At 36.6% G+C, this 14,064-nt stretch overlaps 1 protein-coding gene across 3 annotated transcripts in view; it reads left to right on the top strand.

The window, feature by feature from the left end:
• The window catches only part of Art1 (arginine methyltransferase 1), a 74,403-nt gene extending 60,675 nt beyond the window's left edge, over nt 1–13,728 (top strand). For all 3 annotated transcript variants that reach the window (XM_081730131.1, XM_081730132.1, XM_081730130.1), the window contains 2 exons: nt 2,823–3,296; nt 12,602–13,728. In XM_081730131.1, the coding sequence (XP_081586257.1) occupies nt 2,823–3,296; nt 12,602–12,985 (858 nt within the window). In that variant the 3' untranslated portion in view covers nt 12,986–13,728. The remainder of the gene's footprint in view (nt 1–2,822; nt 3,297–12,601) is intronic.
• Nucleotides 13,729–14,064: the final 336 nt, after the last annotated feature.

Below are 14,064 nucleotides of genomic sequence, written 5' to 3'. Positions count from 1 at the left end.
TTTAAAGATATTACAGAAAAACTGTAAAATTGTAGATTAATTTCGTCCCAATTAATCCCCTTGCAGATTTCTGCTTCCTTCTGTGCCACTATGATCAAAGCTCTACTCCGTGCTTCTACGTGGAGGTCGCAACATTTCTAATTTTAAGTTGTTTCTGTTCAGGTTTTTTGGTAAAATTTCAAACGTTTCCAGAGATAAAATATAGATAAATACAGTCTGAATATCACCCTGGGTTAGTATGTATTGTCTGAAACTCAACTCCACTTTCAATCAACCGTGTGAGTATTTTCAGGTCAAGTTACTAGAGTAACTCAGACCAACATGGAATGCAACTCTCGGAGATTACACGAGATGTAGTACGACGCAAATTCGCTGAAGATCATCAAAATATCGTTGAAAAAGTCACTGTTAGACTAAAATGATTATAAAACCTATAAACATTATACGTATCTTCTTTTTACTGCGACGTGAAAAAATTTAGGTACTTTACCTTGCTGTGTAGTAACTAGTTCCGATAGTCCTAACACATTCAGACTGGTGCATATTAACTTACACAAGATAAATTCACTTGTACAGTTCTGAACACAACAGTACATAATAAAAATACAATGAGCTGTTAAATAAATAAAAACGAACGATTCATACTTCTCTTTCCTTAGTGAGCCATTATTGACACTGTACAGATCACTATGAAAATGAGTTGCAAGTATAGTAACTCTGAATATTACGAAAATATTTCTTGACACCACATCTAATACTACAGCAAAATATCTATAATTTCGCGATATAAAGTGTATCGCCGTTTAGGGCTGTAATTTCGTGATATTTTACTATTATTTTACCAGCTTGTCGTTTCATGTCTTCTTAATAAATCCACATATTCCAAAGAATACGAGAAAGGGCAGCATACAAGTACAAGGTACCATAACATTTATACTGTGAAGTATTATTAAAGTAGCTAAATGTAATGGCTGGGAAGCAAGGGCCCCATTACAAGCAGGACTCTGAAACAAGGGCCCTATTAAAAGCTTGGCTGGAAAACAGGCGCCTTATTATATGCAGAGCTGGGAAACGGGTCGCTTTTACAACCAAGACTGAAACAAGGGCCCCACTAAAAGCGGGGCTCGGAAACAGATGCCCATTACATGCAAAGCTGGGAAACAGGTGCCTCTTTACATGTAAGGCTGGGAAACGGAGCCACATTATGAGCAGGACTGGGGAATAGGGGCCTCATTATGTAAAAAAAAAAAAAAAAAAAAAGATTCGTATTACAAGTATGTCTCTGAAACAGGGGCTCCATTACAAGCCGGGCTAGGGAACCTGGGACCCAATTTCAAGCAGGTTTGGGAAACAGGGCCCATGACAAGCGAGGCCCTTATTACTTGCTTAATAAGAGTCTAGTGTATAGCAATACAAAATACCATTGTTGTTTGTGCGTTTTATCTTATTTGCTTTCCCTTATTATATAGAAATTATATTATAGTCAGTTTTTGTCTTTGAAATTTTGGGAGGGGGGCTCTAAGCTATAGCTTGTTTAGCTTATACGTAGATCCGGCACTGACTGTGTGAGTCACTTTCATGCACCTGCTGATCTTCGGCCTCTGCTAATTCACAACGCAGACTTGGCACAGGTAGCGCAAATGCCCCTCTGGTGCTGCCATCTGTTGGCCGAAACTTTAATCATCTACTTCACTATCACCAAAGAACCCAATACTGGAAGCACATCAATCTCCCTCATGTTTTACGGGGTGTTGCAATTTTATTTTCCGGTATTGTATTTGAAATGGTAGATCAAATAATGGGACATGTTGTTCCAGAAAGAGCTAAATTCAGTTCAAAGCCACGCTAGCAGGTTAGTTGTTTGATTTTTCGTGTGAAATCTGATTTTAAGGAACCTTTCGTTTGTAGTGATGTATGGTTTGTTTTTTCAACCGAAGTGCAGTTTATATAAAGGATGCACACCTTTTCTTGTGGCTCGTGCCATAAATAAGTCATCGTCCATGGGAACGTGTGGAAAACACCCCCGATAACTAAATGGCCAACCAGACCCTTCATTTCAAACAATTGACAATCGTTTGTCAACTCCACGTTGGAGTCTTAGTTGCCACAGTTTCAAGCGCTGTCCTTTCAGTTAGTGATTAGAAGATTGCTGCTTAACCTAGAGAGTGTTAGGACATTGCAACCCCACAAATGCAGTCCAAAGAGGGGCGGAGGGAGGAAGGGACACTTGTAAAATTCACCATCGGAACTTCAAAGGGATTTGCCGAACTGCACTTCTATTGAGTGAATGGGGCCGCGGTGGCTCAGTGGTAGAGCGTTCACCTCTGGTGCTTGGGTTCCCGGGTTCGATCCCCGCCCCCGCTAAGATAACTTTGTGGTGGACAAACACCGTGTGCGTGGGTTTTCTCGGGGTTCTCCCACTTTCTTCATTCCACCATTACACTCATTACTCATCATCACCGTCTCCTTTAGCCTAACCGGCATAACCGTGGGACGTAAAACTCTTAAGATTTCATTTCATTTTTCTATTGAGAGAATAAAGAACTAGTCTGGAATGCACAGGATACATCAATCGCAGCATGTTTCATTATTACTATTCATCATAATCTCATAGTTTTCTTTGACACGAATATATGAAATAAAGGTGTAGCTCTCAAAATAGAGTGAACTATTTTGTGGCATATTGAGCGTCTTTCTATCGAGGATATTCGCTTGACGTGACGTTTTGCTAATGTACTTACAAGTGTTAATTTATTTCTTTTTGTTAGAAGTATTTAATTTCAACCGAATTGCTACTAATGGCAATACGTTTGTTCTTATAGGGTAAAGTGGTATTAGACGTTGGTTGTGGAACTGGAATCCTATCAATGTTTGCCGCCAAAGCAGGTGCCGTTCGAGTGATAGGAATAGAATGCTCGAATATTGTTGAGTATGCGAAACAGATCGTTGAGAGCAATCACATGAGCGACATCATCAGCATTGTCAAGGGAAAAGTGGAGGAAGTGGAGTTGCCTCCCGATGTTGAGCAAGTGGACATTATAATTTCCGAATGGATGGGCTATTGTTTGTTTTACGAGTCTATGCTGGACACTGTTCTGTATGCTCGAGACAAGTGGCTGAAGCCCGACGGTCTGATGTTCCCAGATAGAGCAACGTTATTTGTGTGTGCCATTGAAGATAGGCAGTACAAAGACGAGAAGATAAACTGGTGGGATGATGTTTATGGTTTCGACATGAGTTCTATACGAAAGGTAGCCATCAGCGAACCTTTGGTGGATGTAGTGGATCCTAAACAGGTAATGTATTTTAAAGTGTATTTATTAGTTAATGTTTGATGTAGAAGATTGACTCGAGTTATCAGTCAAAAGTTACAGAATGGTGTGAGTTAAGAAAAATTTGAAAATTAAGTACAGATACGAAAAATTGAAATGCAACTCTAGATCATCGTTTCTCAAACTGTGGTCCTCTTAGATCGAACATTAGTCTAAAAAGATAAAATAAATAAAATATTCATGTCTCTCAGTGGTTGCGAGTCTTCGATTTTCAGAATAACATAAGTAAGCGTTTTCCACTTTCTCGCTCAGGACTGACATTTTATGAAATTTGTTACTCGATCTACTCTATAAAATATTTGATCGGCTTCAATTATTAAAAGAAACGCACGTGTATTTTATTCTGTTAATACTAATATAAAATTAAGGGTAAATATATTGATATTCGTGAACTTTGCAGCACTCGAAACCTTATCGTGAAAATTGTAGAATTCCTACGTTGTGACGTTCATAAATATACTTGGACCTCACCTTGCACCTTGAGAATCATAACGTCCTGATTAAGCCCTTATTAGTGCCTTAAACAGGGTTTCCTGAAAACTAGTGTTTTAACTTCAATATGATCTTTCCTAATTAAATGCCACTTTCATTTGTTAAACCGTCAAAAATTGAAGTTGATTGAAAGATGTTGTTAACTCAAATAGTTGGATAATTAGATGAAAGGGCAATACAAAGATGAACTCTTTAGGTAATTCAAAAAACACAGACGAAGTGACTGCTTCCTACCAGCAGCAAACTCTTTAAGCTATTCTTGTGCTTGCTCTGAAGTATTGGTATCCAGGTTTATAATGTATTTCGATTCTTTAATAATTAATAATAATAATAATAATGTAAAGGTAACCAATAAAATTCTGTCGCTTATTGTGGAGGTCTATGTTCAATTGGCCCTCACACCGTGAGCTGAATGCGAATGAGACAAGGCGAAGGTCAGTTGTAGGTGTGGGTATATCCAACACTACCTGGTTGTGGCAGTTCAGTTACACTGTGAACTTGCGTAAGGACAGAGTTGAACATCGGATCTCCACAGTCATCATAAGGGCATGTATGCTGTACGAGTTAAAACTGGGATCAAACGCCGCTGCTGTGGGGCGGAAGATACGCCAGGATTTAGGTGAGGGTATCGTGACTTCTTGGAGAGTGCAGCGGTAATTTAACAAGTTTAAGGACGGTGACGAAACAACTCGACGTACCGCATGCCGGAAGAGAAGACCAACACAGGTGCAAAATGAAGATTTCAGGCAGCAGTTGAGGCGAACAGTGGCCGGACATGCGAGGAACTGGAACTTCAATTCAGTGTGAGTGGAAAAACCATTCGGCAGCACCTCCATTAACTTGGGAAGCTGTACAAATTTGATGGATGGGTCCCACATGAATTAACTCCGGGTCAGAAGGCAGCACGAGCAGACACTTTTGCTGTCTCGTCAGAGGAAGGAGCCATTTCTGGACAGGGTGTTGACATGTGATGAGAAGTGGGTCCTGTACGAAGCTCCACGGCGCCGTCATCATTGCTTAGTATCCCACGAACCGGTTCCAAAACAGCCGAAGCTAGCATTGCACCAGAAGAAGGTCCTCCTGTGTGTTTGGTAGACTGCTCGCGGCATCGTGCATCGGGAACTGCTACTAGCTGATCAGAGCATCAATGCAACTGTGTACTGTCAGATGTTGAGCCGTGTTCAAGAGAAAACTCAAAACTCTGGAGCCAGCACTTCTGAATCGCAAAGGGACAACACCACCTAGATTACAAGGCCTTCGCACTGGTGTGTGACGTCATACTAACTAGGCCATGTAAGAATTATTGCGGATAGAGCGTGTATAGATACCGCAAGTGAATAATGACGTTAGGGGGAAATAAACTGTAGTTATACCATAATTGAAATAGAAATCTATTAGGTTTTAACTATTTGAAATTTATTTATTGGTTAAGCGATATTAATAAAAATCTCATATAGCCTCTGTCTTTATATAGACAGATTTGTATGTATATATGTTTACTCCCGGACTGTTTCTAATTTCTTGTTCCCTTATAACTCAAAAAAACACAAAACAACCTGACGAGTGCACTAATTGCTACCTTGAGTGGCTTAAGTTATCCAACTATTCAGTTAAGTATTAACTTTTTATGAAAATCATTCTATTATTTTAAAAAATGACCACGATTTATAATGATTTATAATGATTTGATTTTACTGATTACTTCAAATCTATCTTTTGAAAATTTAATCCTTGTAATGAATAATTTTAATATTTGTAAACTTAATTTAATTTAGAAAATTTTAAACTTATACAGGGTGTTTCAAAACAACACCGACGACATTTGGGAGGTGATTCCTGACACCAAGATAGGACGAAAAGTATAGACCAAACTGGGTGCACAAATGCTTCCTTTTGGAGTTATAGGCTGCCGAAAACTTGAACTTTAAAGGTTCATAGCTCCAAAACTATGAGACCTACCGTAGTCAAATCAAGAATTCACTTAGGAACTAGTATGTATTCTATCCAAGTTTTTGAATACTGCAGTACTTCCGCAATAATTTTTATTGAGGTAATTGGTGAGTACTTCAAATTATATGCCCGTAAGCAAACTCCCTCTATAAAAATTGTTGCGTGAGTACCGCAGGATTCTGAAACATGGATATTTAGATAGGGCACATATTAGTTCCTATTTGAAGTCTTGAACCGACTGCTGTAAGTCTCATAGTTTTGGAGCTATGGATTTTTAAAGTTCAATTTTTCATGTTTTCGGCAGCCTATAACTCCGAAAGGGGCATTTGTGCACCCAGGTTGGTCTGTATTTTTTTTGTCTTACCTTGGTATCAGGAATCATCCCCCAAACGTTGTCGGTGTTGCTTTGAAACACCCTGAATATTACAAATATTAAATTTAAAAAAGATAACATTTCAATAAATTTGAAGAAGAAATCGGCAAACTCAAGTCATTAAAACTCCAGTTCATTTTACGGGTAAATACAAATGAAGGAATCTTTATGCGTCTAATGATACATGACTTGCTAGTTTTTTTTTTTTTCAGCACTTCGCACACCAAAAGAAAAAAAAACTTTCTCGTTACTATATTAAAACTTTATAATAGGATTATTTACTCGGAAAATATTACTTTAAAATGTAAACGTAGGGAATCAAATGAAAGAAAATTATATATGTTCGTAATAATTATAATGAACATATATACAAAAAGATATAGAAATAGAGGCTTTCCATCAAAGGATTCGGAGTACTAGAGTTACAACAACTGTCTGTTTAAGATTGTTTTAGAGTTGACAATTTTCTTTGTTTTGCACATTTGATGGTATGTTTGTTACGCTTATTAGACACTTCATTGTTTTTGTTTTTGCAATAGGTGTTCAAAAGACAATTTACACTAGTTACCACTCATTTCAATAACCTTAATACATTCATGCCCATTTTCACATGCGTCCCAGAACCAAGAATCTTCACGTTTCAAATTTATCAAAGTGTTTTGTAAAGCAACATGTTTCTGGTTTGCTGCCCGCAAGAAATTTGTTTCCATTTCCGACGAAGTTAATTTATTCACAACTACATATGCATAGATGACTGCTCTTACAACACACTGTTCTGGATATAACAAACCACCTCTATCAAGATTTTTAATTAATCCGCACCATACAGCATTATCCATTGGAGCATCTGACACAAGATACTGCTTGCAGGAAGAACACTTTAGTTTTCTTAACACAGCACTTGCACAGTATCCTCCTACGTACAACACTATTGGCATTTCATCGTTAATACCCGAAATGTCGTCTGCAGTCACAGTTACCTCCAAAGAAGTGTCAATATACTTACAAATTTTTGCATCAGACCTGGCATATTCAACATTGCAATCCGTCGCAATTACAAGATTCGATAGCTTTTCTTGCAGTACTGAGGACATTCTCAATTTATTTTCCACTTCAAATAACTGTCTCATAGATATGTGGTACTGTGAGCCTGCCAGTTGCCTGTACAATCCAAATCGAGCTTCTAGTGCATCAGTTTGAAACTTGCCTAACAATACATATTGCATGTTTAACTCATTGAGACAGTACGATGTCAATTCCAGCAGAGCGTAGGTTGTGTGAGCCAGTGCAGAATGAGTTTCTTTGCTGAGAATGCCAGATTTCAGTGCTAGTTCTTGCCAACGATCAAGCCAACATACGAAAGTGTTGAGATATGAAGATTGCTCATCGTCAGAGGAGGTGCTGGTTAATGGAGTTTGCATAACATCTCGAAGACGTTTGCCTTTGAAAGGAGTTTTCGTATTGACGATTTTCCACCAATTTAAAATTATGTCTATAAATTTCAAAGCACCTTCGTAATGTGGAAGGTTATTTTCCTGGCCCACTTCCTTCAGACCAGCAACAACATGTTCACTGAACACCTGTAGAACATATTTTACACTTTCTTTCAAGGTTGGAAGCCCATAATGCTTTAAGTGAAAGGCCATAGCCAAATTTCAAAAGTTTGTCACTTTCAAGTTTGAAAAGTTTACGTAAAGTTGAGAAGGACGCTGTGTTAATAGTATCTGATGAACCATAAAAATCCGGAAAAAATATGCACATTTCATCATTTTTTTGGTTTAACCAGTTGTTTCTTACACTTTTCAGAAGATGTACAGGATCAATGACAAAAAATAGTGGCTTGTTGATATCACTTGGGTGGGGATACACAATACTTAATTTAGGAGGGTTGGAAAACATGGACATTGCTTTTCTGTTGATTGCATTATTGTCTGTTACAACACAAATTACATTCACCTTCACTTTTTCTAAGCCACAAATGATATTTCGAATAACACCATGCAAATCATAAGCCGTGAAAGTACTTACAGGCAAAACATGTACAACTTCCTTGAACGATGAAAGCACACTTTCTATCATAAACACATGCGCACTTGTAGCAACATTATCTCTATTAGAACAAGCACCAACCACATTTCCACCCTTGTAGTCCATAAATGGTTTGATGTAGATTTCATCCACCATCATCACCACAAACTTTTCATACGATTGCAATTGTAATATTCTGTCTTTTATATAAAACAACAAGTTTTCTTCCGTTTGCTCTAATTGGGGACTGCATTGAAAGGATGAGCAAATTCGCCTGATAGTGGATGGATGAGGAAGAATTATATTCCCGTGACTTCTCAGGAACTTATAAGCATGTGGAGAAATTACAAACAACAATGAACTGAACAGAAATAAATCACATGGATATCTGTACCTCGATTTCTTGTTTCGTAGTAGCTCAACTTGAGAGGCAAAGAATTTATAAAATGCACGATTTTCATCTTCTTGCTCTTGAAGTGAAAGTAAAACCGATTCTAAAATATCACATTTATGAGCAACATCTGATTTTACATTGTTTGCAGCATTCGAAACGCAGAACAGGATATTTTCCATCTCACAAATAGAATGAACTTTTAAGGGTAAAACGAACTTTTCGAAATTTCTAAGTTCAATATCTTTAAAGTATAGATGAAGTTGTAAATCTTTTTGAACTACGGCAGAATACGTCAATTCTGGAATAGTCGTGGAATCAATTCGAACATAAAGTACCATATCTAAGCGATATATTACAGTCCAAAAAGGATCTATTTTAGTCTGCTTATTCAGATCAACAAAGTTCTCAAATGTGTCGACTTTGTGTTGTGTTTCATATTCTTTGTATGTCTTTAGACTCTCTTCAATGGCTTGCTCCACAGCATTTGCTTCTCGTCGTAGTCTCTTCAACGAAGGCGAGTCACGGCTACAGGTGCCTTCTGAAGATAAGTAATGTGGACAACCAGGGAATAATGTTGGTATCGTGTCATCCCTTAAACTTGGTTTTTTAGTGGCACGGTAAGCAATTTTCCACTTTTCTCGTCAAAATGAGACGTTTCCCACACTAACTGATCATTTGGAAAATGCAGTTCACAAACCTAGAAGGATAAAAAATAAAGTGTAAATATTATTTTTATTTTATTTATCTTACAGATATAGCGAATAAGTGCATTTTACACTTGAATCAATAATCAACACTTACAACAACAATAATGGGAACGAAGTCGAAAAGATGTATATTAGATGCATCATCAACCATTCACCTGAGTTCAATCAGGATAGCTGGCCACCGGAGTTAAACCCAAAACTTCTCGATCGCGAAGTAAGAATGCTAACCACTATCCTATGCTAAGTTCATACTACGTTATGTTTATAATATACTTTAGCTCAATTCTTGAAACGTAGAATGGATTTTGAAAAGTAATTGTCAGAGAAAGTATCGAAATTGAAGAAGCAGGAGGGGGAAGTTGTAGGTTAGAATTAGTTTGACTTCGTTCTCCTCCCTTACTTTGTGTTTCTTATGTCTTATTTATTTTCTCTCCCTTTTTTCTTTTCTCTTCTTGTTAATGTGAATTGGTAAAAGGGGTAAATACATCTCTTACACTACTTAAATGTTATGGCAATATAACAAGTAAATTCCTCTGGTGTCACTACATTGACCTGCTAATGAAACGTAGGTTTAGAAAAATCCTTCAGTCCAAAAGATTTAATATCAGTCCTGCCGATACTAAAATCTACGTTAAAGCCCATTCCTTCTAGGCCTTCTTCTCACTCACAAGCATTAGGATTATACAAGTTTTAAAAATAGTCATATATTTAGAATATCATCTTTCGTTGCAGTTTAAAGACATGTTTGATTTTCAAAATTTAGTTGTTTTTCTAAATTACATACATAACATATTAAGTATTCATACTACTTATTACGCCCATGTATGGAACCCTGTCTTTAAACAATTAACGAATTGTATTCACGCGCCTTTTTGCACCCATGTACGAAGCTTCGTCCATAAACAAATGACAATTTCGTATTCACGCACTTTCTCGCCCAAGTACTAAACTTCGCATTTGTAAAGAAATAGCACATGGAATATAGTGCCTTCTCGCACTCATTTACGGAACTTTAAAATGCAAAATTACGGAACTTGTACATGTGAGCCTTCGCTTTTTTCAGTATCAAGCGCAGGCGTAGAATAGCTAGGCAAATCAAATAAAATATTTGGTGCAGATTTACAACACGTAGGAATAAAGTTGGTAATTCCACGGTTGAAATGAGCGAGTGCATGGGAAAGAGAACATTCTGACTTTCGGAGGATTTCTGCCTCATGTAGGAAATCCGAAATTTCACTTATAAGTTCAATCTTCCATGTATGGATGCATAAGAAGTCTTGTACGATTTGTGATTTTTTTGTGCTATAGAAAATCGTACATTTCTCGTTTCCCCTCCTCCTGCACTACTTCGTATCAGTTCACTTTATTCGCATACAGTCATTAAAACACTTTCTAAGGCAGTAATAGTGTATTGTTAATATATGTCATGAATGTAAGTGTGCTACCCTAAAATAAGATAGTACCCAATACCTCCCTTAAGAAACACTTCGTAAGTCAGTGAGATTGCATTTGGTGCTTAGAGAAGTTAATATTCTACCTATGACTGTAGATCTGTACACAAAAAATAGATTTTTATGGTACATCAAATAGCATGCATATTGTCAATCAGTGCGCGATACTTTGGGCATGTGTCTGTAAAATAAGAATGCAGAATGTATTAGGGAATTATTTCAAGCAACAAAAGTGCATAAAGATATTTCTATTAATTTACTGACCTGTTGTAAATCTGTACGCAACTTCCTATAGCGAATAAAAATGTCACTTTGTAAAATACTTCTTAAGCATTCATACATGCAACGTTGAATTTCTAAGTGAAATTTCAGGTTTCGTACTTGAAATAGAAGTTCTACAACATGTAAATTAACATCTAATAAGCCTACAGTTTTCTTTTATATGCATTCACTGATTTTAACCTTGAATTAGCATTTTTCTGACTGTCTATTCTACGTCTGCACCCTATTAAGCTATGAGAAATATTTGTTTATGTATCTAAAAATGACAAGAACTAATAAAAATTAGTTCCTAATTCTTACCTTAGAGTTTTTATTTGGAAGATAATTATTTCTTTTAATTGCATGTGTCCACTTTTTCTTCCTTTCTTCATCAGTGGGAAACTGAAATACATGTACTTTAATTTCTTTATTGTAGTTTCCGCGACAATTAGGTACACAACATTTGTATACCATTTTGTCAGTTTTCAATAACTTCTGCACATTTAAAATAAATACAACACTGGTATTAATCTTTAAATAAATACATGAAATCCTCACTTGATCCGTAACAAACAGCACACACTCGAATTCTGCGGTTGGCCTAGTCAATGTGACGTCACTCAATGTTTGCGACTCAGTGAGAAGGCTTTGTAATCTAGGTGGTGTTGAAAGGGATCCCAATGTAAAGTCCCACGTGGCTAGAATAACCCGGGACACCATTCTACGCTTTGGATGGGAAACACTATTGCATCCGCCATGCACCGTTCGATTATCATCTGTTCCATACCTTGGACAATCGCTTTCGAGAACGCTAGTTCAAATCCCTAGTAGAGGTGCAAAATGCAATTGATAACTTTCTTCGCTTCACAGCCCACCAAGTTGTACCGCACCGCAATAGAATCCATGGCCTTCCAGAACGTTGGCAGAAGGTCGTCGATGCTGATGGGGACTATTTTTGATCTTCCACGTATATCTTAGGTGACATATCGATGTTCGAAGGTGGTAAGTGAAAAAGCGACAGAACTTTCTTGGTTACCTTTATAGTAATAATAAAAACTAATGTAAAGAATAAGAGAAAAAAGATTCCATTTATTACATTACAAAGAAATAAGAGTATGTACTTCTATAACCTTTTTTTCCTTCATGTTAACAAAATAATAAGCAAAAACGAACATTCTTTTTTAATAACTGATCTACACTCGGTTGTAGGCCTTATGGGTTTCCAAAAATTATGTCCATTATGACTTGCTTTCAGAAAGATGTATCTAATCGCTGTATCACACATTTATGGAATTTAACGGAAGCTGCTTTTCCATAAACAAAGTGTGGCATTCTTTCTCACGCATAGAATGCGAATATCTCACACAAGTGTAACATGACTGAACAAGGGGAAGAATTATAAGTACATTGCTTAAAAAAAAAAAAAAAAAACGGGTACTAAATCGCGATGGTTTTTAGTATCGTGAACGTAGATGGGTTTGTCACTGTTCTGTTACCAGTGAACTTGGCAAAATTGATACATACTGCTTACGATAGATTTTTTTTAAAATAATCTTTGTCAATGAAAGTTCGTTCTTTAATTGCAGTTTTTTTAACATCTCTTTTTGTTTTAGGTTGTGACAAATGCTTGTCTGTTGAAAGAGGTTGATTTATACAGTGTCCAGAAAGATGATTTGACGTTTACAGCTCCATTCCATTTACAAGTACGGCGTAATGATTACATCCAGGCTTTGGTCACCTTCTTTAACATCGAGTTCACGAAATGTCACAAGCGAATTGGGTTCAGTACCGCTCCGGAAGCTCCCTACACACATTGGAAACAAACTGTATTTTATTTTGATGATTATTTGACTGTGAAGAAGAATGAAGAAATCTACGGTGTATTCTCGATGAAACCAAATGCACGTAATAACCGTGATCTTGATTTTACGATTGAAATTGATTTTAAAGGTGAGCTCTGTGAAATGCATGAGACAAACCACTATCGTATGCGTTGAGACTAAATTTAAGTTCACAATTACCGAGAGAAAAATGTCGGTTCTCACTTCCAAACGTTTTTGAGTGCTTCGTTAGTATTAGTCTCTGGCAGTAATACAGAAATTACTTTTGTCATTTAAGCCAAATATGAAAGTAAGTGTTCTGAAATAAGTCAAAATAGACTGTGTCTGATGAAGCATTCAACTGCAAAATTTTTTGCCTCTGTACCGCTCTTCAGATATGTCACTGTCAAATCTAGTTCTTTTTAACCATCCGGTAATTAATTGTTTTTGTAATGTCAGCGGATGGGCAAGTATGATACTGCGTTTAAGGTGTCTAGCCTGAAGCAGAGTTCTTATTAACCATACCAACAACACAGCAAATGCCGTTAGACAACGTTGTGCTGCTATATTGAATGTATACAACCTTGTAAGTACCTAGAGATTTTTTTTTTATCATAATATTGAGGCGTGAGTGTGAGGATCATGAATTGTCAGATTTCTGTACTTGGAAGTTATTAAAGAATTTTCAACATTTTTCAGCATTCTCTTCTTAACTGAATACCAATTTTTATTATTCTATGTAGCATTTTTGTAACTAAATACATTGACTCCAATGGACATTTTATTTTTAATGTCTGATCTTTCGATACGCGAAATGAATAATGTAATATGGTACTTGTCTGTATTAATGTTCGTCAGATTAAGCACACGCACGTTTGAAAGATACGTCATAAATAAAGTGCTCAGGTCTTTGTATTGTAGTTTTGCATTTTTTTTTAAAGTAATTTTCCTTTATTGTATGATACTTAATAATTTATTTGAGTTTGCTTATGTAAATTATCAGTATCAGTGTGAAAATTGCAATCTCTGCTACTTCAGAAATGTTTCGAACTGTCCACTCAATTTTCTGTTGTACTTCAAAATTGTGCCTGAGAAAAATTGTGAATGTCGTAAAAGGTATTTATATCAGACATGGCTTCATCTTGTCTTGGTGTGTAGGGTGTACGTGGGAATATATATAATCCACATGCCAAGAATTGGGACAATAGAATTTACGAATAATGATCTTAAGTCACACTTTAAAATCACATCTACGA

The sequence above is a fragment of the Thermobia domestica genome, chromosome 11 (genome assembly GCF_964235325.1).
Source record: "Thermobia domestica chromosome 11, izTheDome1.hap1.1, whole genome shotgun sequence".
Taxonomy (NCBI): domain Eukaryota; kingdom Metazoa; phylum Arthropoda; class Insecta; order Zygentoma; family Lepismatidae; genus Thermobia; species Thermobia domestica.
This window is presented reverse-complemented; position numbering and strand designations above follow the sequence as displayed.